Raw genomic sequence first — 27,249 nt, forward strand, 5'->3', positions numbered from 1 at the left:
AATATGATCCGGTCACGATAAGAAACTAAAGATTCATTTCTTCTAGCGAATAGATTTTGCGATTCACTCAGAATAGCACTCTATTGTTTCGAGAGCAAAGACGAAACATTCTATTAATATAAGTTCTTTAAGTACGACGGACCCACTAAGAAATAGCATAATTTCGGATGTTTCAGTCATGTGCGACACCTTTTCTTTCGGAGACCAGTCAATGAAATGGAGACGCCTGGTTTCATATACGCATTTCATCGATTTACTTCTTTTGTTTTCAACAACTAATTTTATCATCTTAATAGTTTACGCAATAATAGTATATATATGTCAATAGTATATTTCCCACTACTGTTTGCCTTACAGTGGGCCACATTAGCAGAGTAGCATAGTTTCCGTTTATTTGGGTATGTGTTGCATTCGTTTTAGCTTTTTGCACGCCATTGCACGCCAATTTGAAGGGTTGTTGCTTTTACCTAGATTCGCATTATGCCTGCCTGTTGGTTCAATTATTGTATGCTTCTATCGATATAATTTTAATTCGATTAAACGCGCTGAAAGTCGAATGAACCTCTCCACTGGAAGATTCCCACTAAAAAGGAGTCGATAACGAAGAAGACGTTCGACGCTATTCGACTGAAATGTGCAGCTCAATGCGTCGCATGATTGGCGATGATATATATATATATATTTTTTACGATAATGCTTTTCTACCATTTTCATTGCACAGCTTATAATCGGCTGTCAAGTTTATATTGTTGGTTTCGAACTCATAGAACTTATTTTAAATTAAACTGCACAGCAGAACATTCAGCGTTTGAAGCGTACAAGAGAGGATACGCTATTACCCAAAACCAGGAGTTAATTTAAAAAAAAAACATTTTTAAGAACATAATTTGAAGTGCTAAGAAAGTCCCGCTTTTTAGCGATCTGGTGGCAGGCAAGGACCACCAGGGACGTTGCTTTAACTTTGTCCTAATAGTCACATACCTAATGAACAAGAAGCATCAGAAGAAGCATGCATCGACGGCTCAGATATATGCAAATAATGCGTCGAAAAAAAAATAGTCTAACATCATTGGAATGAATGGCGATTTGGGGAGAAATATGTACAGAAGCGAAGACTTCAGTATTACAAATAATGCTACAGGGCTGTCGATTTTACACGGCACAGGAGACACACTGACATTGCACGGCATCTTTTCGGTATAATTCAACACCAGCGGCAAACGAATGCCTATTGTGCTTCCATTAACGCCAAGTATAGGAGTTTTTAATCGATGGTGCGAGATTCGTACGCGATGAACACACTGACGACGTTGTTGCTCTGCCCGCGGATTGGCCCCTTCGTATGTACTTCCGGAGCGCGTGGCACGATTGATTACATACACCGATGGGTGGAAAGTGGTTGCCGAAACACCGCAGTCCGCAGCAGTGCATACGTTAAGCAAGCATTACTCTAGCTAACTTCAGTTTTTGCCTTTGCGTCGTACTAAGTTATAGGATAATAATCGCCAATGCGAAGTACACGCAACAGTGGGGGTTCGATAATAACACATAACTTGCTAGACACGTCACTCTTTTCGTCTAACATCGTCACACAGACAGAATTACATTAGAGAATACGATGGCGTATCGTTTAATATTGTGTGCCCGCTGTCCGCTCTTATTTTGTTTGCCCACTGGAACTTCGCCGGCCAACGAATGAAGTATGAATTCGAGTGAAATCGAAAGAGCATTTTTCTAGTATAGATTAAAGGAATATAAATGTTTCGTGATTCTGAGTTTTGAATGCCCTGTCCTTATTTTTACACCACCTTAATACGCATCCTGAAGAGAGGGAAACCATATCGGTAGGAAAGAATTTTGCGTTCGAGAATGTTTCGTTAGCATGAAACTCCAGGAGCCACCGGAAGTAATCGGTGACAGTCTAGCAAATGACGGATTTTGATCGAGGGATTTGGGGGCTAGAGAAGTAGTGGGGTTGGCAGCCCATTTCTTCTGTGGCCAGCGTGTTACTTCGTTTAGTATTGTTTGTCCATGTTTGAGGTCGTAGAGTAGGAGAGCAAAACCAAATAAAATGCCTCGCACATTGCTGGATTAGCATCGCGTTTCGTACAGTCCACTGCGGCCAATGTATCGCACCCATTTGATCACATCGTGGTCAGAGTAGTTCAGTTTCGGTTCAAATACTTTCAGATAGCGTACCTGTGCCAGTGAGAGAGTGAAAGATGTTTTGTCAACACTTGTACAACATTCTTCTGTTAGTACTGCAGATGCGTAGTCTGCATTCCTACCTTGAATCCGGATGGTGCAAACGGGACTTCAAAGTTCATCGAGATTGGCGGTCGCGTCCACTTCTTTTTGGTATCCGTCTCGAGTAGTTCAATTTCGGCCGACAGCTGAGTCTCCTTCATGCCAGCCATACGCTTAATCCTGCAAGAGTTTTTGGTAAAATTATAAAAATCTCTACGACGCAAACTCGGCAAACCGGGGAACATACTTCCAGACAATCGCATTCTCCGAAGCTTTGTACTTCGCCTTGCCCTTCAAACAGATCAGCTGCACACCGGACGTATTCAGTGGCGTCGGGATCTTCACTTCGATCTTCTGGCCCAGCAGGGATGGCTTGAAGTTCGACTTGAGCACCACTTTTACTTCCATCTTGGTTCTTCCCACTTCACGGACCAGCGGGATCACGCGGAATGGCAGCGAAATGTCTTTCGTCGTGCGGTAGCGCATCAACTCGAACTCACCATCCGGCGGTATGAAGCTGATCGAGTGCTCGGTCTCGAACTTGCTCAGCTTCACGCACTGATGGAACTGACAGTCGTCGATCACAACAACCGGTTTGCCGGAGCGCGATGCTTCGTTATCGGCGTTGCCCGAGATACCGCTGCGTCCCTTCGCTTCCATTACGATCTTATCGTTAATGCCGAACTTACACTCCGGCATACCGGACAGGTACGACTTCATCACGACTTTGCCGGCTACGTGTGCCGACAGTACCTGACCCTGCGGGCTCATCAGCAGATTCACGTACTCGAGCACATCGAGGAACAGTTCATTGCGCCTGTACTTGATTCCCTCCCGGCGCCAACCGATCTGTCCCGTCACCTGCGATGTGATCTGTGCTTGCTCCTCTTTCGTTGCCGTCTTGATGCCCTGCTGCGTGATAAACGTCTTCAGCACACCCGTGTCTGAGTTTTGCGGATAGCCAAAGTCCAAAATTTCTACCGGAACGATAAAAAACGATTCAAATAACTCGAACTGAATTACTTTCTGACACAAGCCAGCATCTTACCATCCAACAGCTCGTAGATCAGCACAAAGTTGTTCTTAATATTCTCCTCGGAGATCTTGCCAAAGTACGACTGCATCACGTCGATGATCTTCAGTAGAAACTCAAACACCATCGCCGCGTTCACATTTTGCTTCGTGACAGCCGCCAGCCATATGTTGGCCCGCTGGGTTCAGAGAGGGAAATAAAAATGTAAGCTTTTCTGAACATCCCGACGGAACATGCCGCCACCATACCTTGATGTGGAAAAAGCTCGTGCGAGCAATATTCGTCACCGGCGATCGCACTTGCTGCCGGGCGTGGATGACGTTCACGCGAAACGCGTCGACCGCATTCCGGCCAATGTCGTCCCGATACACCCGCGATATCAGCACCTCGCCCTTGTGATTGTACACGAACAGTCCGCCGATCATTTTGGTCCCTTAGTTTGTGCACACACGCAGAAACAGTGCGATAGAAATTTCACTTCCACGCGTTGGCGATAGGATCGTCGCGACGAGAGAAACCTCTCGCACTTCACTTCCCCGCAGACTGCCGCACGGATGCAGATTGCTTGCGCTTATCACTGGTAGCACTGCATCAAGAGTGGAAGAATTACGTTAGATATGTTATACGCCCACTGCACAATAGGGTCGTGGTTTGCAATGGCTGTGAGCATGGCAAAGGCCATTCTGTATAAAGTGCGTTATATGTCCATAAACACAAAAGAAATACATGCAGAAGAAAGGGTGTCCGGTAGAAATCAATATCGTAAAAGTGGTCGGCACAATGGCCATAGATGTAAAGGCCATCGGCCGACCGTCTTACATCGGGCAACATATTCGCGGGAGACGTTTTATTCAATCGTATCCACTTAACGGACCCGCATAAGTTGATTCACGTACTCGCTCTGCTCCGCACAAGCCAAAAATGCCTTCCAACGCGACGATTATCCGGGATCCGCCATCACTTCATTCAACTATGCCACACCCTTTCCAGTGATCCTTACCTGTGTCTGCAGCTTTCTGCCGGTCGATTTCACTCCCAACACCTGCTGATTAAACCATTTTCGTGCACTATCGACCCGAAAACATTATTATCGCATTGCGAACGGGAAAATTTCTTCCACAAATGACACAACCAAATTTCTCGACCAATTGAAATTGACACGAAACTGAACCGGTTCAAGTTGAACCGGTTGGCGAATCCTAGATGGTTTGTGAACCGATTAGAATTTGCAAGGGATCGGCGGACATGTTTCGTTTTAGGAAGAATCGAAGGTCTTTTTACAACATTTTCAACATTTAATCTACACAACGAAGAAGATTGATAATTTAGATTGGTTTCAGAATTTTTCTAGGAAAATAAAACTGAAACCGGCACTTTTGAAGTAGTTTAGGATTGATTTTTCCCAATTTTCCCATAGTGCGCTTTGATGTAGCGTTCCCAAAGGGCATCCAATTGTCAGCCAGATGCAGTGTCAAATTTCCAACAGTTCGTCATTCAGCATTCAACATTAGAGCGAAAGAAAGTGAGAAGTGCGAAGAAAAGGGTGCCTTCCCACGAATCGCTTGTAGGGATTTTAGTTTTCGTGTTTACGTTCTTTCCGTTCCGAAATCGACGGTCCATTCGCATTCGTTGGTGCTCCTGCCATATTCGTCACAATTCTGCGACCGCGAGTGTTTCTTCGTTCTATTGTGCCGCATCTCGTAGTACGCCGACCGTGCTGGCGGCACCGTTCTGGCTTTCGCGACCGTTCCTGTTACTCGGTCCTTACAAACCCGAGCCTCAGCTTTTCCGAGAACCGATTTCGCTAACTTTTGTTCGCGTACTCGTTCGATTCTGAATCGAGTGAAATTCTGAGCACACAATCGGCTCCCCGTTTCCTTTCTTCATTACAATATGATACGCCGCCACAGGAAATGAGACAATCGCATCCGGTGTTTCCGTTCGAGTCAGAGCTCTATTTGGCCCCGTGATTATTGCTCCCGGTTCTCGGTAGCTCGTACAGTGTTCTTTGACTTAGTTTTTTCTCTATTTAAAGTGCATTCGATTCACTTGCTTACCGTCGCGCTCGTGCCTGTCCGGAACAGTTTGCCGAAAGCGTATAAACTTCTTGGAGTTTTGATAGAAAAAGCCATCAGAATGTGTTAGTGCGCGTGTGACACTTACCTGCAAGTGGTGTGTTTATGCTTTGGTGCAGTGGTCCCGCTGGTGCACCCTTGAAATTGCATCAGCTACACCCACTTGTGGCGGTGGCGGCAGTTTATTTTAGAACCGCACGAGTAAAGGAAAAAAAAACGAATCAACTTCCAGTTTGAGGCTTAGCGCTGTTTAGCTAAGGGGGCTACCTGTTCGATCAGCTACCAGAACCATAAAACAACCACCTTGAGCGAAGGAGTGGCATTTCTCGAAGGTGCAACGAATACGGTGTCTATAATAACTAGCAGGGAAGAAGAAACAAACAACCTTTGACAATCGGTACCAAATCCGTGTTTTGTGGGTCTACACGAGACGCGTCGCAGCATCTTCCGTCCAGCCATTCGGCACAGCTTTCCATCCATCCGTACGGCCAAAACGATCTATTTACATTGCACCGGACGCACCGCTTCGTCAACACTCGAAAAGGCAACGGTAAGTAGAACGGTAAGCGGAGCTGGTCCGTCCGGCGTATCCTTGCCGATGGTGAAAAATAAACACAATTTCGTTACGAGCAAACCGCTCCATCCGGCGGCAATCATAGCAACCAGCGATTAACTACGAGAAGGAGCAAATATCGATCGCTTGGTTCGATGGTGGATGAGGAGCTCCGATGGAGCATTTAGCGTAAGCCGTCTGTAGACCTCCCCCCCGTCGGGGGATTAAATTGGCGGAAAACTAATCTCAAAATTGCCGGGAGCCCAAAGATGGATACCGTGCGTGCGTGTGCGGTGGAAGAGTTGTTACACGTTCCAAAATGCGTGCGTGAATCCTCCAACAGTCAGGGGACATGGTTTTGATAAATGACGCTGTTTGGCGAACGATGATGATGCGTCCATAACACGCAGCAGCGCAGATACATTCCTTCTTCTTTCTGTTCTATCGAAAGGCCGTGCGCCGGGAGGACGCAGAATTCGCACCACACTACCGCCGGTGGTTGGATTTTCGTCCCAACGGAGCGTCAGGCGCTACGAGTTGAATTATGATGGTACCACGTACCGCAGCAGGAGCCGAGAGAGCGAAACCAGAAATATTACAACCATATCCTAAATGATGAAAAATGCAAATGGGAAAAAAGATCGCACCGAAATAGATTTTGCCCACGCGGCCGAGAAACTATACCCATTTGTTCATTCACGGCTCGAAATAGGTTTAGGTTACGGCTACGCGCTATGCCGGCCACGAAACGCGTTGGTTTTTCATTCGATTTTTGATGTCGGGGAGGGTCCTGGCGAGGCGTTGAAAGAATGCGTCAAGTGGTGATTATTGGACCACCGTTTGGAAGGAATGTTGCTAGAAACAAGAATCAAAACGTCATCTTGCTGTCGATCACAATGTAAGCAAGATTCACGTGATGGGATGGCAATTAAGTAGGTGGATCAGCATTTAGTTTTAAATTCCTGTTATCATTCGAAGAGAAAAGTTTAGTAATTACTAACCTCCCAAGACAGTCTAAATTTATCTTCGATAGCATAAATGGCGTTGGAGAGCGAGATCGCTAAGTACTAGAATGTAATCTCTTGGCATCGTTACAAATAATCCCTCGCAAAGAAACTTTTAATCCAATCCCATCGAGGGCCGATTTAAGATGTGTCTGATGGAAAAAGGTCGTTTCCTGCAGCTGCCCACGTGTTGACGATTGCAATATACCGCTTTAGGAAAACTCTCACTAACGAGGCAGATGTTATCGTGTAGTGCAGTTTTTAAATGTATATGTAAAAGCTCCAAAACTGTTAAATATTGGAACTTTCGTTGAAAAGCATAATGTGCTTTGTAACTTCTTTTTGTACATAACATTTTATGGATTTAATCTGGGTCTGTCGTGGCAGTTTGGCGTAACTCTAACCAATCGCTACCCTTCAGCTTACCGGTGACGCTTCGGGGCGGCGTGGTCGTTTTCGATGGAGTCCTATCGCTTGTGATTTGTAGCGGACCGTACTCTATAACCGCTTATCAGTTCTTGAGCGTGTTCTGCTGGGCGTTAAATTGAAATTCTTTAACCCCATTCTCCCGCCATCCAACGGCAAACCCAACCCACCCCGACCTTCAGCCACGCGACACCCTCTCTTTCCTCTAAGCAGCCTTCGCCTGAAGTTGACATTCGCTTCGAGAAAGCTTAGGGACAGGCGGGCAAGAGTTCCTCCGGTGTCGCCGTATTTGCTAATCACTGAAAGGGAACCACTCAGCTGCTGCTGATTACTGTTGTTGATGATTTTTTTTTCGCGAAATGTTTACTATGTGCCATGGCCATCAAGCGCCAATACCTACCACTACTTCTTAGGTAAAACTGCGCAAATCGTGAATGAGCGGCGTGATGAGCCTTGAATTACCCCCATAAACAAGATTTTTTTTAAATTATTCCGAACGTTTACCATAAAACTCGCTTAAGTAGTGTGAACAGTGCTTCAAAATTCAACCGAGTAGAAGATACTCAATCAAAAGCTCAACAGAAACAGGTCATTATAATAAATGTCGTATCAACGTTGAGATCTAATTCAAAAATCAGCATAGAGCGGTTGTGGGTGGTCTCTTTTACATTGCGGTGCAATTTCGCTCGGCTTAGACGGGTGTTTGCAAATATTTGTTTGCGTACCTCGAAGGGACCGTACACTCGCCTGGATTCTGTGGTTTAAGCCCGCTGCATATGGGATGCTCAAACGAATGTCGGGAACAAATTAACTTGTGATAGTAATTGACCTTAATTATTTCATTCATATGCCCCTTGCATCCTTCGGAGGTATTCACTCACGGACAAAAGAATATGAGACACACGGGCGGCAATGAATGAGGCGCAGATCGTTGGCGAACATCGTCATGCCCATTTCCAACTTTTCCACCATCCCGATTGTGTCGAGTCGCGATGCGAATTCGATTCCTTGCTACCCCATAAGCGCCTCCTTTATTGCCAGCGATGCTTTACACAATTTTGGGTCGTTTGCGGCCCTCAATCAACGGCAGTTCGAGTGTTTGGCCCGTTACTGGATATATTTTTCACAATACTTCTTTTAAATTAAATTAAATGGTCAAACGTTAACCTGCTGACAGTAAATGCTAAAATTTTCGTGATCGATGATAGAGTTAGGCAACATTTCTGAGGCTTTTTACTATGTTACGAAACGCTGTACACACTCCAAGGTAATTTCGTAAAATGTATGTTTCTGAGGCTATATAGTTGACCGCGCAGAGTACAGGAACGACAAAGTCGCTCTGAAAGTTACAGCGGTTTACCCACGCTGTTGGTAACAAGTTATGGATTGACTGTGGCAGGCTCTCAGAAGACTACCATTATTTCAATTAACAACCACGGCGAGATAGTTTTAGTTTGACAATAACCACGGTGAGATAGTTTTAGTTTGACAATAGGTCCAAGCCATTGAAAAGAGCTTAGTTCATCGAAGAGTTCGATGTTTGGAAATCACATAAACATTTGGTACATTTAATCTGTCGGACCCTCTAACAAAGGTAAACAATAACTTTGTTACAATCATTTTTCAACTGACCAAAACACAGTATTTACTGAGCATTGTCGAGGACCCCCAATCTTCCGCCATATAAGCTCGTGCGTTCGTGCGTAGTCCAGTTTCGCACTCTTTTAGACACTTCCGCAATGTTTTAGGGCATGTCATAGATGCCGCCCCGTGTGGTCTCGTGCCAAAACCAATACCTTTAATTAGGTAATAGGGCGAAAGGTAACAAACGCACCTGGGCACGTTGTTCATTGAAATCTTCCATCATTTATGTTAACAATATGTCGTGACTTTGTCATTGGTGTGCCATGCTGCTATCGGTTGTGCCAGCGCAACTTGAACTAGCAATGTGGTAATTAAATTTCCCGGAATTTGTGAATTTATAGGCAATCCACGAGTGATGTAATAATATTGTAAAATCTCATTTCTAAACTGTGTAGCCTTCCACATGAACGATAGATAAAGTGGCAATTGATAAGCAGCAGTGAAATGATTTAAAAAAAATGACATACAATTGATAAAAATAGGCCAACCAAACAGGATGTACTCTTTGGATTGTAAACCATCCAATGTTCAAAACCAATCACAGGAAGGGAGAGAGGTCTTATCAAGCTCTAAATCTTCACAATTTACTAGCTTTTTTGACTGGATTCAGACGTTTGTACGCTTCGCCCTTTAATCTAAAGCTCTGCCTCAATTATTGAACATCCAGATAAGGCGTTTCCCTTTAATTTTTTCCCTACATTTTACAGTAGATTTCTGATTCCAAACTTCCTAGTTGCGATTTGTAAAAACAAACTAACTTCGAAAAGGCGTACATTGTTCTTTGAAACAGCGTACATTTGATCTATTCTACTTTCTAAAATGGAAGAAAGTGGCGCGATTGATTTTCTCCGGCGGTCATTTGTCTCCGAGACGCACCATATCGTTTCCGCCACCAGTTTTAATGTAGGGCACTTTTAATCTTATCAGCTGAAAGAAGAAGCTGACCAGGTAGCACACAGCGCTCGTTATGTGCAAGCTTTGGCTTCGTAGAAGATCCGCCAATTTGTATCGCTATAATATGACATCATGTGCTGATGGGGAGCGTGACGATTGTTCGATTGACTGCAGGTTCTTCTTCTTATTAATTGATTCGTCTTCTTGTGCGTTTTTCATCAGAATCCCGCCACGATTACGATAACGATCACCTGCAACTGAAGTAAGAAACCGTGCGGCACATCCAGCTCCAAACTCCGATAATCATTCCTCACTGGTGCAGCTGGGTTTCGCATAAAAGGATGATGGCCAGCGATGCTTGAGCGGGTCCGGTTCGGTGGTTTTAGTGGCACGTATAAAGTAAGGAGCGCCGAGCTGGCTCGTGACAGGAAAGCGCAAACCAAGCCGGTGACCGTACTTTTCCTCGATGAAAGTACGCACACGTTTCACCTGGACAAGCGCGCCAAGGGCGGCGAGCTACTCGAGCTGGTCTACCAGCATGTGGAGCTGTCCGAGCGGGACTACTTCGGGCTGCAGTTTCCATGCGCCGCCGACGGTGAGCTTCCGGTGGCCGGATTGACGCTTAGCAATGGTAGCAGCGGCCACAGCCATAAGGATGCGTCCGGCTCGAGCAGCAGCAGTATTGGCGGAGCAAGTGCGGCCGGCGCCGCTACGACGACAGCCGGAGCAATCACTGCCAGCTTTCCTTCGGGACGGCATCCCGTAAGATGGTTGGATCCTAACAAACCGTTCCGGAAGCAGCTGAATGGTGTACGTTCTAGTGGCCGTCGGTTGGCCATGATCAGGGGTGGTAGTAATGGTCACGGAGAGAGCGGTGGTGGCCATCCGTACGTTCCTTTGCTCCTGTTTCGTGTCAAGTTCTACGTGACCGATCCGAGCCGGTTGCAGGAAGAGTACACACGCTACCAGTTCTACCTGCAGATCCGCCGGGACGTCTATCAGGGGCGATTGATCGTTGGCCTGAACACTGCCTGCCTGTTGTCCAGCTACACCGTTCAGGGTAATGAGATCAAATGCAGCTTTTTCAACTTTGTGACTAACAAATAATTAATTTCCCACCGTTCAGCTGAGCTTGGCGATTACAATCCGCTGGAGCACACGCCCGGTTACCTTAGCGAGCTGCAGCTACTGCCCGAGCAGACTGAGGAAGCGGAACATCGCATATGCGAACTGCACAAGCTACACCGTGGCCAACTACCGGCCGACGCGGAGTTCAATTATCTCGATCACGCCAAACGGCTCGAACTGTACGGAATCGACTTTCACCGGGCAACCGTAAGTGGCCAGATAGCAGAACGCATCGCTCATGGCGTCAGATTGATAAAATAACCATCGTTTTTTTTTCTTTTCAGGATTCTTCAGGAAAAGAGCTGGCGCTCGGTGTTTCGTCGGTCGGTTTGCTGGTTTATCAGAACGGGACGCGCATCAACACGTTCTCGTGGTCGAAGGTGGTCAAAGTGTCATTCAAGCGAAAGGATTTCTTCATCCAACTAGCAAGGGAACCGGTGCGTTCATTTGATTCATTTGATACCAATAGCTGTGGTTTTTTGTATAGTTCCCCTCACGTTGCATTGTTGTTTTCCTTCCCTCCAGTCCGAACACTACGACACACTGCTCGGGTTTAGCATGGGTTCGCATCGGAACGCCAAGCTGCTGTGGAAGGCTTGCGTGGAGCACCATTCGTTCTTCCGGCTAAAGAAACCACATCGCTCGCCGCGATCCTTCCTGCCGCTAACACTACGCTCCAAGTGCGTTGTTTAGTCTCCACTGCTGAATGCTCCGATCAACACTCATAGTTGTGCTTCTTCTCGTAATCCTTCGTAACCAACAGATTCCATTACTCGGGTCGGACCGAACTGCAGGCCGTGACGGAGAGCCGACAGCGGGGCAAGGTGGCCAAAATTTTCATCCGGTCACCTAGTAAACGGTTACTTACCATCTCGCAGCCGCACTCACCACAGCTTAATGGCAACGGCGCTGACGGCAGTGGCAGCGGATCGTGCATCGAAGCCGGCAGTCAGAATGGAGGGGTGAATACGACTGGTGGCGGTGTCAACAAGAATCAGCTCACGCTGTTGTCCATCACGAAGGGCACACGCACGTACGACAAGGTTACCTCCAAGACGCCCTCGATACCGCGGAAGGCCTGGGAGCAGCAAAGTGACGAGTAAGTGAAGACCTTCAGACGATGTTAAATTCGATAAATCCGTTAAAGCTCACCTAAGATCGCGTTTCGGAAATTAACCGTAGCTTCGCTTCTCGCTGATTTTTGTCATATTCTTTTGCCCCTAGCAGACCAACGTTCATCGAACACTGTGCCACCCGAGCTTCGATGCCGTTGTATGATTCTCCGCCCGCTTACAGTGGAATCAATGGTTCCACCGCCGAAAACGGTGCGCAACTGATGGACGAAGGCGGACTCGTGACGATCCACCTGACAGCGGACGAACAAGGTCGGTTTGGGTTCAACGTTAAGGGCGGTGTCGATCTTGGGCTTCCCATCGTTGTGTCGCGGGTTGCCCCACACACACCGGCCGACAAGAGTACGCCACGTGTCTGTGAAGGCGATCAGGTGGTTCGCATCAACGGGCGTGATGTTGGCTCGATGATGTACGAACAGGTGGTCAGTTTGATTCGGGCGTCTCGCGAGCATCAGGGCGGTGAGCTACTGCTGACCCTCAAACCGAATGCCTTAATCGATTACCCGGAGGAGGAACCGCTCTATGAGTACGTGCCGGAAGAGAGTGACCTCGGTCGAGTGTTGAACGGTGATCAGCTGTTTACACAGTCGTTGCTACTGCTACGCGACGGTCTCGCTTCCGGTGCCCTACTCGCGCAGTATGAGCAGCTCTACCGAAAGAACCCAGAGCTGGCCATCACCGAAGCACGCAAGACAGAGAACATGCCGAAAAACCGTTATCGTGACATATCACCGTGTAAGTAGAGAGCCCGACAGGATCGGGCAACACCACCGGGTGCCTCCTTCGGCAACAAAGGTAACGCGCCTTCTTTTGACAGATGATTGCACGCGTGTGGTACTCCAGCATGCGGAGGGAGGCGATTATATCAATGCGAACTACGTCAACATGGAGATCCCGCCGGCTAGGACTACCAATCGGTACATCGCAACGCAGGGTCCGCTACCGACAACTGTCAATGATTTCTGGCGCATGGTGCAGCAGGAAAGCAGCCACCTGGTGGTGATGCTGACCACGGTGAAGGAAAGCGGCCGGACCAAGTGTCATCAGTATTGGCCCTCGGCAGACGACGATCCGCTCGTCCCGTCTGCTGGCCTGTCCATCACCTGCCTAACGGAGAAAGCTGACGAAACCGGAAGCTTCGTATTTCGCGATCTCGTGCTGACGGACGATCGAACGAACGAACGGCGTTTGATACATCACATGCAGTACCAAGCCTGGCCCGACCACGGCGTCCCGGCCGATCCGAACTTGTTTCTGCAGTTCACCGAACGGGTGCGATCGGCCCGTGAGACGACGCTTCCGCGAGAGATTGAGGCGTGCCTGAAGAACGTGAAGCTGCGCAGTGTGGATGAGAATGGCGGACTAGACAACTCGGAGCGTCGAGTGTTGCACACGGACAGTGACGAAAGCCCGAGCGATATGCCTTCCTCAACGTCGGTGCACCAGTGAGTCCATCATCGAGTGGCTATCACAGTAGGAAACAATGTTGATTTCTTGTTTCGAATCCAATGTCCTATTAGGTACATTAGCGCCTCGAATCCACCCATCATCGTGCACTGTTCGGCGGGAATTGGACGAACCGGAGTTCTCATACTGATGGACACCGCGCTAGCGCTGATGGAGGCACGAGAACCTATCTATCCGCTGGATATTGTGCAAGCGATGCGTGATCAACGGCCATGCATGGTGCAAAATGTGGTAAGTGTTTTATAGGCGCAAAATGCTACGGTCGTGTCTTAAGATTCGATAATCCATTATTGCGATCCATCAGGGCCAGTATCGGTTTGTTTGCGAGTGCATTTGCGCGGCGTATCTACAGCAGGCTACCAAGGTGGACACCAGAGGGGATGTTACTTCATCTCCCGTGGCCCCATCGTCACCAGTTGCCGCTGCACGGCTACCAAAGTCAATTCCAAGCATGGCTTCACCGGAGGAAACTGCCCTCGATACACCAGCAGACAGCGACACGAAGTCTCCGCTAGCCGCCGATGCCGTCACAACACCGACAAACGACGGTGAGGACGGAGACCACCAGCGCCTGCGGTATTAAGAACCCCGTTATAGGAGCTGTGCGTGTTTGAAAGAGAATGAGAGAGAGGTGCCTTTAGCAACAACATTATCGTAAGCGGTATTAATTTATTTCATTCATCATTTTACGAATGTATCACACTTCCCAGAATTCTGTAAGTTCGAACCATTTAATGTGTGACAACAATAATCGCCACCAACCGAACGGGAGTTTTCAGTAGAATTTCGTTAACTATAAGCACCCCCTTTCTGGGTACCTACTCGTCGCAGAACTAAGAAGCATGAAATTGTGATGATAAACAGTATACTTCAGGCAAAAACAGGGCGACCCGGGTGGCCAGTGGGAAAGAAGTGACTTCTAGCAGCAGGGAAAAGAATAAACGAACAAATCGATCAATGCCGATGCGGATGTTCGAATTAGTTTCTAGGCTAAGATACGCATAAACGTCCGAGGTACAGTGCCCCGAACAGGATTTCACTGTTTCGTGTAGGTTCAATCAATTCGTCAGCTTCCTTCCATGTGCTGTTGAGCTTGAGCAGGATGCCACAAATACCGTTCATCACACGTAATAAGTTTATTTCAAACTCTCTCTTGCTGCACACCGCAAAGTTGAAGCGTAGTAAAGCGTTTTCTATATCATCGTTCATTCTTTAATTCCTATTTAAAATCCCAGGATGATATGCGGGAGCGGGAAACGTACACACACTCACCCTATACACCCGAGATTAACATTAATGAACCCTCTGGTACAAGTTGTAGAGGCCACGATTAGCTTTTAAGAGACAAATTTTCTGCAATTCTCATAACACGCATATTATTCGGTGTAAAAGGCAATGTACCGATAAAGCGGAGTATAAATGCAATATATTCGTCGCGTTAGTGAAATAGATTATTCGCGTTAAATCGCCAGTGGGTGCGATATAGTACGAGGGTTGTGTTAGATGTTTCTCAAGCGAAGGAGGGAAACGAAACAACGTTTTTGGCCATACGGTTTCTTCCGTTGGTGCGATTCGTCCCGATATCTTTATAGCATACGGCACCGTCTTAACTCGACGTCACAAAACAGCTTCGGTGTTGGGCAGAAGAGTGACGACCGAATTTGCCAGAAGAGTTAGTACAACAGCAGACCGTTCGCACAAGTAGAAAAAAACGAACTCGAAGTGCATCGATCGATTATCATAAATATCATTGCGCTCTGCTACATCTGTTCGTTCGAAGGAAAGAAACAAATTATTGTAGTATCATCAGTTCATCTTCTCTCAACGGCTAGGGGAAACAGGAACGGGCCTTGGAGCCTCGTGAAAGTATATGCTGTGTAATAGGCGAGTGATCCCGTTTTAATCATTACCGATATGAAATCGGCGAAAATATTATCAACTTTACGAAACGATGTGTTTTAACACCAGCAGTTGATGAGATTTTCTTTGTTGTTGATGACTACTGAATCCGAAAGAAATCTTAATCTTATATTTATGCAATCACAATCTAATGCCGTCACAAAGCTTTCTTAAAGTCTTGTGTGTTCTTATCAAGATACAATTTTCGCTGTACCTTACGAGGCGGAATCAACGTCTCTTTTGGCGATGCTCGACTGTAATTCAAATATTCAAATCTTTCGATGTAAGCACAAATGTCAACCTTCCGAAGCACTGATCAGCTGATCAAAAGTAAAAAGTATTATTGGTATAATTAATCACTTTGGAATACGTTTCTTTTCATATTTGTATTGGATTATAGTTTAGTTCAAAAACTCAAATGCATGCAAATTCCACGACAAAAATTTCAACCCATCCCAAATTTGACGTCAAATTAAGCCTTAGCACGAACACAATAAGTTTGCTATTTGAGTATTTGGTCTGCCTTTCTCTGATCTCCTTATTCAAACGAAATAAACATTAATTTGGTATCGAAACGAAACGAAAACATACAAAATGTACAATTTAGCACTCTAACGAAATACCATTGGAGAGCCCCTCGGCCATTCATTTTGACATATTCGATGACATTGGCAATGAAACTCGATTGTTTTGTTTACAATATTTTTGCCCAAGATAAACATGGTCCGTTGCTCAACCAGAAATGGAACTTGTGTGTCTCTAAAAGTGTCGCGGAAAATATATCGGATCCTTTGCAGCGTTCGTTAGACGCTGCGAGTCGATAATTTGTAAATATTGTGACCGTTTAGTTGCACGCAAAGATGGATATATTCCATCTGCAATGCAGTGAGAGCCTCGGCTTTGATTCGATGGTAAGCAATGAGCCGTCGGGTGCAAAGTGCATTTTCTTTGCAGCACTTTATTGAAATATCGAATTTATTTTGAATCCTTCGTTCATCCAGTTGTCTGCGAACCACCTTGGCTCCCCGGTACATGATGCTCCCGGTTCGCCCAACGCCCTCACTTACGCACCGTCGTCGCCCTTCTTTGCGGCCTTCTCTCAGCCGTCGTCGCAGAGCTGTGTGGGGGCTTCCGGCACCTCCAGTGGACCGAATGACGTGATTCTGCCGAGCATATTTGTAAAAATCCCCACCCAAATCAACCAGCAGTACCAGCAGGAAACGGTCCGGCACCGGTCCCGTAATGCCAACGAAATCAAGTGCGAAGATCGATCGGAAGTAATCAAAAGCGAGATAGCCGATCTGCGTTCGATTGTACCGCAAGTGCTGCCAGCAAGCGCTCCCACGAACCAGCTGCCGGATGTGATCGGAAGCTATTTGAACGATGTAGTCGACATTGCTCCGATCGGTGAACCGTTAATTCTGCGATGCGATTACTGCCCGTTCGCTACCCTTACCGATGCGCGGCTACTGGAGCATAAGCAGGAGCATCACGACACGACGGTTGCTAGGATGCTTCGCGCTAGCTTCGATTGTCCCGTTTGCGAGAATAAGTTTTACAAGTGCCCGGTGCTAGAGTTACACTTGCTAGAGGACCACGAAATGGCTAGAAACGAAGTGGAAATGCTGATGAGCCGTGGCCGTCAAACGGTTTACGAAGGAAATCATTCCGTTCCCTCCGTTCAACCGGTGCAAACATCGTCGGCTACAACAGCAACAACAATGGCATCTGAAACCTCATCAAACATGAGTCGCATCTACATCAAAGACGTTCAGCTGCTCAAGAACCCGGGCGTCATCGCGCAAGAAACGCACGGGCACGGTGGTCATCAGTCGGTGAGTAGCGATCGTTTGCCACCACCGTTGCCGCAGCAATCAACTGCAGATCTTTCGCAGCAACCGGGAACAGCTGGAGATTGTCAGCCGTTTTCAGCACCCTCCTGCGAGTCGCTTTCGCACCATCAACCAGGGCTGGACACGCTATATCCCCAGCCAGAGCCAGGAGCAACGAGTGGGGGAAGTAAAATTTTCATCCGCAACGTTTCCCTTCTGCAGAGTGCAAACTTTGCACCTTCTTCGGAAAATATGCTTCTAACGAGCGGTACCACGAAATATCGAAGTTTCATGAACGCTGCTGCTGGTCGCGACAGTCCCAACATTAATGCGTCACCTCCGATCGAGACAATGAGTACCGCAAACGAAGCACCTGCAACGGTGCCCGTGGTACCGAGAGCCAATAGAATATATATTAAAAACGTTGATATACTGCGAAATCCCATCTCTTCAATGGATGGTGGTTCTTCGTCAATGAGACCGGATGCAGCAGCAGCCACAGGCTCACAGACAGTGTACACTGATGTCTTGGAATGTAGTCGTGCGAGCAGCTGCGAAAGTGTCGTGTGCACCTCAACTCCACCACCGCCAGTGTCGGTAGCGGCAGCAGCTTGCAGTATGGCACCTGCCACAATTATTCCGATGTCACAAATCATGCCTCCGGTGACACAGCATTATGAACCTTCGTGCAGTCTAATTTCGGCCCAGGCAAGTCTTGGTCCTGAGCTGGCTGTTACATTCAACACATCAGTCCAAAATCAGCTCCCAGAAGGTACTATCTATTCCACGGCAAGCGGGTTCAGTGACCAAGAATCTTGCGTTGGCCCTACCGCTGGTTCGCAGAAGAGTAAAATTTTCATCAAAAACATAAGCGTCCTCAAGCAACCGACCATTCACCTGAAATCGGTCGACGAGGTTAATCTGATGACGTACGATGAGCTGCAGTTGCAAAATTTAGTTCCATCAATCATCAGTGATGATGGACGGAGGCCGGAGCAATCGGATGGGAGTGAATCACAACCCGCACAATTTGCGGACATTCTGAACAGCAATGGTGGTGATGATGAGGTGCCCGATGGAACCCTCAGCGGCTACTGCGGGCGTTATGAAGTGCTGAACGAAGACTGTACCTTCACCGAGCATCCCTTCTCGAGTGAGGCCAAGCAGAATTCGGCTGATGCAAGCAACATTGTTAGCAGTGAAGGTAACGAAACAGCGATCGATGACTACGCCACGGATGGTGACGATTTCCAGTCGGACGGTTTCCCCAACGATCTCATACATTTGCAACCGGCCATACAACCGACGGATGTATACGCTACGGGCACAAGCGCAAAACCAGTCACCGACAGGTGGCCGCCAGGAGATTCCATCAGTTCGTCGTCACTTTCGCAAGATGTACTTGTCGTGGCGGATCTCGTTCCGCCCACGGAGAAAATGCTGAAAGGAAAGAAAGAGGAGGAGAAAAGAGCGGGCGAAAGGGAAAATGACGTCGGAAGCGCCCTGGTACAAGTGGTTGACTCAGTTACAGCACCTAAAGGAAACCATGTAGACGAAACAACGACATCCGAGGTCCAAACCAATTCCACCGATTCTCCCATCAGCTCTGCTCTTGAGGTCGGCCACAAACGTAATCCGCCGGAACGGTCAAGCGATAGATCAAGGCCGCGACTGTACGGTCGACCTCGCGGACGCCCAAAGGGAGCGAAGCAAACGGGCATTACGAAACTGCGGAAACTGTACACCAACCTAACGCCTAATGAGGAAGGTTACAGCTGCGACCAGACCGATTGTGGTGCCCGATTCCGGCAACAGGACTGCCTCGACTATCACCGCAAGTGTCACGCAGGTGACGCACCGAACGGCAACGTTTGCCCCGAGTGTGGTTCCCACGAGTTCCGCAATTGGACCACACTGCACACGCATCTGTGGCGCCAGCACGGGATCGACATGGAATTGCACGCCTGCCAGTTGTGCAGCTTCAAGACGCCCGTCCTGGCGCGGCTCCTCAACACACACATGCTAATCCACTCGGATGAGCGCAACTTCAAATGTGGTGTCTGTGCGAAAGCATTCAAAAACAACAAACAACTTCGTAACCATCGCCGTTCCCACCGTGACCCTTCATCGGTGGCACTCGGAGATGACGAGGGCACGGACAGTGGCGCAGAGAAGCCACCGAAGAAACGGAGCAAAAAATCCGTCTCCACTGGCGCTAGCGAGTCGCAGCAGGCTCTGTCGCAGGTGAAGTGTGTTAACTGCCCGCAACTATTTACCAGTCCCCGCCAACTGCGTTTGCACGTCGAAGCGAAACACCCGGCGACGGTGGCACCAAATGCGACGGGCAAATATCGATGTACGATTTGCGGGTTGCTGTTTGAGACACGTTATCAACTCAACAAGCATTCGGCCAAACACTCGGAAGAGAAACGGTTCAAGTGCGATCACTGCGAGTACACCACCAACGAGCACAACGCCTTCCGGCGCCACAAGATGCGCCACAACACGAAAGGGGCGCACCTGTATCAGTGCAGCCACTGTGACTATACGTGCATCCAGAGCACGACCTATCGGAGGCATCTGGAGCGCAGCCACGAAGAGTTAGCGTCCTCCCTGCTCTATAAGTGTGCGATGTGTGCGTTCGTGTCAATAAGCGAGTCGAAATACCAGGCACACCAGGCGAAGCACGACCGCGATACCGGAGGACGGCAACAGACGGTTCCGGATGGTCACGACGATGAAGTCGAACATTCGGAGGAAGCGGATGAGGAAGACGAAATCGAGGAAGAACACGAGGACGAGCACGAACCGCTCATCGGTTCACAGTGGTCAGGAACGGACGGGTTGCAGTTGATGGACCAGCGTACCTGTGAAAGCGTTAATTCCGATGTAATGATCGTAGACCCCAGAGAACCGCCGGCGCCGGATATCTTGGAACGGACCGTTGCAGGCGGAAATGAGAGTACCCCGATTCACATCGTTCAGCAACCCATCATCCGACCAGCAATGTTTGCGAACAATCTCTCCAAAGTGGACAATTTCTATAGCTATCAGCAGCAGCAGCAATTGCTACAGCCAAAAATTCTTAAACTGACTGACCGATTACCACCGCATCGGGTGTCGCCACGGCACCGATCGTTGCAAGCGGCCATTCCATCACAAAACCACGGGAGCTGTGTTTCGTCGGAGCTGCAGTTGCTGTCGGTTAATGCAGTTAATGTCGTGGACAATGGTTGCTACCACAACCTGTTGCCCGTCCCATCGTCGATTGGTGTCGGTGACCAGAAACAGTGCAACGGAGTCGGGTTAACGTCGGAAATGGATTCATTTTTTGGATCCGGCGAGGACGTTACCATGTCAGAGGTGCTTGCGGAACCACCGTGAGCCGCCAGTGTGACGTCCCAGGAAGATTTGACCCCCGATCTGCTGCAGTCGTCGCTGAACGATACGAAAGCGCCGAATGATGCTTCCTTGAATGTGATACTAGAATAGCGTAACAATAAGAACTTGTTTATAGACTCGCTTCGCATATGAATGTGGCCGTAGAATGTTGGGGGTTATCAGCGCATACTAGATGTGTTTAGGTTTTATGCTTTGTGGTATTAGGAGTATGCGTAGAAATTTATCGTTTTTTTACCAAATTGAATTGTTTATTGTTCAAAACTCTTAACAAACTAGTCAATCGAAGTAGTGTCCGTCGCTAGCCACTACTTTTTGCTACTTTTTTTCCCCAACGCTTTCAAACGTCTGGAAATTGTTCCTTGGTCCACTCCACATGCATCTGCAAGCTGTTTTCGTGTTTGGCACGGGTCATCTTCCAGCAATGCTTCCAACTCTTCATCTGGGAACGTCTTCGCTGGTCCCGGGTGCTCCTTGTCCTCAGTGCAAAAATCACCACTTTTGAAGCGCCGAAACCAATTACGACAAGTGGCTTCGCATATAACAGCATCGCCATAAGCCTCCCTAAGCAACCGGCATGCTTCGGCTGCAGTTTTCTTCAGATGGAAGTGATACAACAACACTTCCCGCAAATGACGCTTTGTTGGCTCGAATTCGCACATGGTTTCGTGTTAATAACAACCTCACAATGGAAAAATTGACAAATGTGATGATGCAGATTTGACAGATGCCTAAGCTTGACATTTGACAGTTATTTGATGACATTTGTGCCTTCTATCCAACAGTAGCGCCCCCTATATGTAAACGATAAATTTCAACGCATACACCTAATACTAAGAAGTTTTCAACGGTACAATTTAAAAGATTACCCACAATATAATTTCAGCTAGAAATATTTCCAATGGAACAATAGAAATAGATAACTCATTCATTCACTTGTTTGTCCTTGCTTTATAAATTAAGTTAGTTCTGGTTCAATTGTCGACCTTAGATCAAAGGGGACAGTGAATCTATCAAAGCCTTATCCAATGTACAATCTTTACAAAACACTTAAGCTTCAAACACAGTAAGAATTCGTGGTGGCGACTTACTTTGCTCAACAAAACAGCCACAGCCCCTTGCGTCACATGTCCTACAACTTCAAAACACAGCAAAGTGACCCTCCAGGTGCATTCCGTTATGCAAAAAATAGGAAATTTTATTGGAAAAATATACCGGAAAAGTACATGCGTCTGTTCAACATTTAGGGCACAGGATTATTGTAAAGGTCGTCTTATGTGTAAAGGCGAACGGTGTGATCTGCGCCGGACGAGAAAAGCCAGGGTTGCGTTGGGTGAAAAACGACATCAAATACAGCAAAATCATTCACGCGATCGTGATGCTCAAGCCGCCGGAGTGGCACGATCAATGGATTCTGCAGCAAATCACTAAGGGAGAACACAAGAACCAAATACATTATTTTCAAATATTCCGTTACTACAACGAACGCAATTAGACTCACTTGTAAACCATTCCATGGGAAACGATCACGCTACGATCGTCACCCGCGGACGCGAACAGCGGGTAGCGTAGATGGAAGGCAACGTTGCGAACGGCGGAGTTATGTAGCCTCAGCTGCTGGTACGGTTTCGTGGACAGATCGAGATCGAACCACATTAGCTTCTTCTCGTACGTGCCAATCACCAGATTGTCGCCCTTCGGGTGGATCGCCATGCTTGAGATCCACTTGCAGCCGGGGAACAGCTTTTTTAGCAATTCCTGCTTCACAAGGTCATACACTCGTACGTGTCGCTGAGTCTAAGGGGAGCGGAGAAGCACAAATAAATCAGTGAGCGATACGAATCTTCTGGTTCTTCGTCTTCTCCGATGATGTCAATTTCGTATCTTACCGCCACGAATAAACAAGGTTTAACCGGGTGGAATAGGATGCACTGTACCAAGCCCTTGCTCTTCGAGAACGGCAGCTGCGACCGGCGCTTCGACAGCTGATGGATCAGGACCGACCGATTGGCGGCATCGGGCATGACGGTGGCAAAGTAATCACCGCGACCGTGCCACACAACTTGCTTTACGTCCCGGAAGTGTGTGATCGCAATCCGTACACCGACCTTCCGATCCTCCTCCGTCACTTCGGTCCACTGAATAGCCGTCCGGATGCGCTCATTATCGATCGTATCGGCACGCGGTGCTTCTTCTAATAAATCGTCCATCTTCTTCACCAGCAGGTGATCGCCAACTTTCGGGTTGATGAGCAGCACTCGTTTTCCGCTCGCCACGGCAACGAGCGAAATCTTCCCATTCGGACACCAGGCGACCGAGCGCACAATATCTCCGGTCGGAATCGTGCGAATGCATCGTGCGGTTGCTATTTCCCAAACTGCAAAAACCAAACTCGGTTAAACTCATTCACTCTTCGAATCCAATGCCCCTGTTGCAGTTTCAAGTACTTACTTTTAACCGTGTGATCGTCAGAACCGGTGAGCAAATACTCGCCGTGCGGTTCTACGCTAATCGAACGCACCATCCCGGTGTGACCTTTGTAGACAAGATTCTGCTGTGTCGGGAAGGGCTGCAGATCACGCGGTGATGGTAACTTCGGTACGAGGTACTCCGGGCCGACCGTTACGCGGGTGCGCTTGCCACGCGGACACAGGTACAGATCCAAACAGCGAATAAAGCGCTCCTTTACGAACTTATCGTATGCCGGTACCTCACGCAGACTGCGGAACTTTTGCGGTATAAAGTGCAGCTTACGTTTCCACGGTTCATCCTCGTGGCGCTTCCATTCGGCCATCTCGTGCTCGTTGAACAGATACTCCGGCGGAGGATTGTACGATTCTGCGTGGTGCGGAAGAGGACGCTTCGGTGCGGTCACGTGATCGTGGATACGGCGCATCTCCTCCTTCCCGTGATCGGTCTCCCACAGCATGTAGAACTTTGGACCCTTGCGGGCCGCTGCCAACCGTTCCTTTTCAGCGCGCGTCTTCGCCCAGCCCATCTTTAGGGCGTGTACCATGCGGCCAATCTTCTGTTTCTCGGCCCGACTCGGTAGAAACGAGCGCTTGCTGTCAGGAATGTTGCGTATCGGCATTGTCTCCACCTCGGACGTGAACCACTCGACCCACGGTGCATGTTCGTCGTACTCACCGTCCGGATTTCGACCGGCCATAACGCGCTTGATCAGTTCGACATCCTCGTCGCTCAGTACTACCTTCTGGCCAGTCTGGGGATCACGCACCGTACGCCAAAAGTTTGGATCTTCCATGCGCTTCATGAAGTCATCGATCGCATCACCCTGCTTGGGTTTGATGATGCGCTTCGCATCCCAATCATAACCGACGTGTTTGTACTCATCGTACCAGTGCATCGGTATGTTGCCAACCGTGTTGCGGACGTCCTCTTCGTCCGATGTGTCTCCACCGGCGTACTCGTCCTGCGGTTTGCCCTTGCGTTGCGGTTCCGGCGGAAACACGCTGACGCCGCGTGTTTTCTTCTCCGTCGTACCCAGCACTTTGGCAATTTCCTTCAACTTTGGCCCATCATCATCACCATCATCGTTGGCCGCATCATCCTCTTCTTTTTCGTCTTCCTTTCCATCGCTTTCTTGTTCTTCTTCGTCCTCGCTGCTGTCGTCACCTTCATCTTCTTCCGGCGAACTGTCGCTATTCACATCGTCTGCCGATTCTGCTGCTTCATCCTCCTCTGGTTCCTCGTCTTCCACTTCTTCTTTGCCATCCACACCCAGCTCCGCGGCCTCGTCGTAGTCTGACTCAACACTCTCGAAGCTCAGCACCTCATCATCGTCGTCGGCAAACTCCCCTTCCGAATCGCTGCTGTCTTCATCACTTCCAATCTCACCGAGTAAATTTTCCTGCAAACGAAAAGGAACCATTTCTCACTGTTGGTTCAGTCTTCTCGGAAACCGACGAATCCGTACCTTGTCCGATTCGTAATCGCTTTCGGAGTTCGCTCCCGCTTCCACTTCCACTTTCGATGCCGCGTTTTCCGCCGCTGCCGTTTGCACCGTGCCGCTGTCGGCCTTCCGTTTTGTAGCGTTCTTTTTGTTGGCAACCATGTTCGTGGACAGGTGTGTAAATCTTTAAAACAGCAACGAATGCTATTTTTCACCGCGAACAACCGAAACGCACGTGCAGCGCGATGTTTATGCCGGTTGACAGCAGTACAGGGTGGCTCGTACCGCTGTCAAACCATTCGGCGCAGTGTAACGCTTCGTAACGTAACGAGTTGGTGCGTTACAGAACAAAGTGAAGATAAACGCGTCGCAAGATATTCAAATTAGTCGCTAAAAATCAATCACTGAATATGATTGCTATTTTGATACTTTTTCATCAGTCGAAAAAGTTTCAACGTTAGCTGACCTGTGCCCTGAGTACGTTGTCGTCTAAATTTGCTCATAAAGAAACATCCTGATTCGTTGAAATAATTTCATATTATACTCGCGTGTCCTGGAAAGGAATTACCTGCATCGTAGAAACTGCATCCAAAATTCGGCTCAAGTTATGCAGTAGTAATAATCCTGGCAAAGAAAAAGGCCACCAGATGTGTACAAATATCAGCAAAGGACACACGGGCCATCGTAGTTCACTGCGAACCCTGTTGTGACCCCGCGTATCGTGCAGAAAAGAGATAGTTCAGTGGAATGATGTCCGAACGAGGAAGCGAGTAAGCGGCTCTATCTACGGGAATACAGTTGGAAATCTCTTCAGTATGCTGCGAAGGAGAGGAAAAACAACACATTGAAGGGTAAGATCGCGCCACCAGCTGTTGCAGTGGTGGTAGTGGTGCGCCCATGGTGGCAAAAGTAGTTCAGTTGCGGTCGTGAAAACTCGCTGACCCGCGGCACGCGGTTTTTCTTTGTGGGAAATGAGTGCCGTTCGCGCTCACCGCGCGAGCCGGAGAAAGTAAGAGAGTTTCGGCGACCCAGAGAGCAAGGATGCTCGAAACCATGTGTGCGTATGTGATAATTGGAGCGCAAGCACTTTGTGCAAGAGAGAGAGAGAGAGAGATTTTCCACGAAAAGTGTTCCCCTGTTGGACGACGAGTTGGAGTTAGCTTAGTGTCAGCGGGCTAGTAAGTAGTGCAGCGCGTTAGCAGTTAAAAATAATTGCCCCTTTACGACTGACCGTATGGCGTTGGGGAGCCGTAACCAGCGCTAGTGGATCGCCTGCAGGAGCTAGTTTGTAGAAGCGACACTGCCGAATCTCCCAGCAACGGGCTGGTACAGCAGAACCCTCCAAACACAGCATCGTTGGCAGCATCGTTTTTTTTCTGTTTGTTAATTCTTCCACCACAGCAGGCTGGCTGTCAGGAAAAGTCACAGTGAGAGAGAGAGAGAGAGAGAGCAAAAAGGAAAAACTTTCAGTAAGTATCGCTTAATAACCGAACACCGAGAGAGCGCGTGTGCGAGCGAGCGAGAGAGAAAGAGACGGAATAAGCAGTGCGCCAGAAAGTGAGTAATAAAGCGAGAGTAAAAACAGCCCCCCACTCGGGTGGGGGGCCGTTGCAAGGAGGAGTGCGCGCTCTGGAGCGAGCGCGAGAGCGCGAAGAGTGCGCGCCACTACACCTCGTGAATTCTGTCCGCTTCCTTCGCATGACGGCGTGTGGATGTGCAGCGCCCTCCGTTTGTGTGAGTGCGCCCGCGTGTAGTGTGTAGTAGTTAACGCCATATTGGTTTTTGTTTCGCCCCGCAACGAAACGATCGAAACTGGGCGCTCGCACCGAATCCGTGAATTGACGTGAAAATTCTGCCCCGTGCGGATCGTGACGGCCCGTGACCGAAAGCAGGGGGTTCTGCGGTGCCTGCCCGAGTGAGTGAGTGATGGTCGGTGGGGTCGCCCCTGGGAGTGGTGGCAGGACGTCGCGACCAGCAGCCAACCGTCCCTAGAGTTGTGTGTCCTTTCTGTGTGCGGTGCTTGGCGCGAGCGAGCGAAAGTGGAAGTTCCGGAAGCATCCGGTGCGATTGGCGCGATCCGTCCCGTGACAGGCTTCGCTGCGTGTGCTGTGCGTCGTTGAGTGGCCCTGTTTAATGTTCTGAGGTGTGCTGGACTAGCTTAATGGACTAGCATAAGGGACTTGCGAAGTGGGTGTTTACTTATGCCCCCTTGAACAAGATTGCTCCAAAGGTTGCTACCACCAGGGTACTGGCACTGGGTACACTCATCAGTCTGCTGCTTGGGCGTAGGGCAGCTGGGTCAAATATTCAGAATTGGCGCGGCGTGAAGGATGTGCGCGGTAAACACCCCCTCCGAGTTGGGCAAAGGGCATTCGGGGGTTGTTGGGTGGACCTCGTAGTGACTTATCCATTCGGGTGAGTCGAGCGTCAAGCAGCAGCAGGTGGTGTCACGCCACGGCACAGGTGTCAAGCCCACTCGATGACGGTGGCCTTTCGGTGCCCGGATACCACCCGCCGCGCATGGGAGTGGATCCTGACCTTTCCGTGTGCCGCCCCCGGGACAGGTTCCGTCCACCACTGCCGTGAACCGCAGCAGCTGCAG

General features: G+C 48.6%; 4 protein-coding genes across 4 annotated transcripts; 2 read left to right on the top strand and 2 right to left on the bottom strand.

Annotated features, from left to right (window-relative positions):
- Nucleotides 1–248: 248 nt before the first annotated feature.
- Nucleotides 249–4,396, bottom strand: LOC131206512 (AP-2 complex subunit mu). The gene is made up of 6 exons (XM_058199090.1): nt 4,281–4,396; nt 3,529–3,866; nt 3,296–3,458; nt 2,495–3,224; nt 2,289–2,427; nt 249–2,199 (listed from the first exon to the last, which is right to left on the bottom strand). The coding sequence occupies exons 2-6, from the start codon at nt 3,703–3,705 to the stop codon at nt 2,092–2,094; spliced, it is 1,317 nt and encodes a 438-aa protein (XP_058055073.1). The 5' UTR covers nt 3,706–3,866; nt 4,281–4,396; the 3' UTR covers nt 249–2,091.
- Nucleotides 4,397–5,858: 1,462 nt separating this feature from the next.
- LOC131206469 (tyrosine-protein phosphatase non-receptor type 4) lies at nt 5,859–15,511 on the top strand. Its single transcript, XM_058199030.1, has 10 exons — nt 5,859–5,905; nt 10,099–10,936; nt 11,003–11,211; nt 11,289–11,441; nt 11,530–11,684; nt 11,768–12,103; nt 12,232–12,872; nt 12,955–13,582; nt 13,658–13,835; nt 13,909–15,511. The coding sequence occupies exons 2-10, from the start codon at nt 10,231–10,233 to the stop codon at nt 14,185–14,187; spliced, it is 3,285 nt and encodes a 1,094-aa protein (XP_058055013.1). The 5' UTR covers nt 5,859–5,905; nt 10,099–10,230; the 3' UTR covers nt 14,188–15,511.
- An 852-nt stretch (nt 15,512–16,363) lies between these two features.
- On the top strand, nt 16,364–20,719 carry LOC131215554 (uncharacterized). Its single transcript, XM_058209945.1, has 2 exons — nt 16,364–16,414; nt 16,505–20,719. Exons 1-2 carry the CDS (start codon nt 16,364–16,366, stop codon nt 20,717–20,719), a joined length of 4,266 nt encoding a protein of 1,421 aa, XP_058065928.1.
- A 1,248-nt stretch (nt 20,720–21,967) lies between these two features.
- LOC131215555 (ribosome biogenesis protein BOP1 homolog) lies at nt 21,968–24,809 on the bottom strand. The gene is made up of 5 exons (XM_058209946.1): nt 24,672–24,809; nt 23,186–24,605; nt 22,624–23,111; nt 22,236–22,531; nt 21,968–22,161 (listed from the first exon to the last, which is right to left on the bottom strand). The coding sequence occupies exons 1-5, from the start codon at nt 24,807–24,809 to the stop codon at nt 22,008–22,010; spliced, it is 2,496 nt and encodes an 831-aa protein (XP_058065929.1). The 3' UTR covers nt 21,968–22,007.
- Between the last annotated feature and the right edge of the window lie 2,440 nt (nt 24,810–27,249).

The sequence above is a fragment of the Anopheles bellator genome, chromosome 1 (assembly GCF_943735745.2).
Source record: "Anopheles bellator chromosome 1, idAnoBellAS_SP24_06.2, whole genome shotgun sequence".
Taxonomy (NCBI): domain Eukaryota; kingdom Metazoa; phylum Arthropoda; class Insecta; order Diptera; family Culicidae; genus Anopheles; species Anopheles bellator.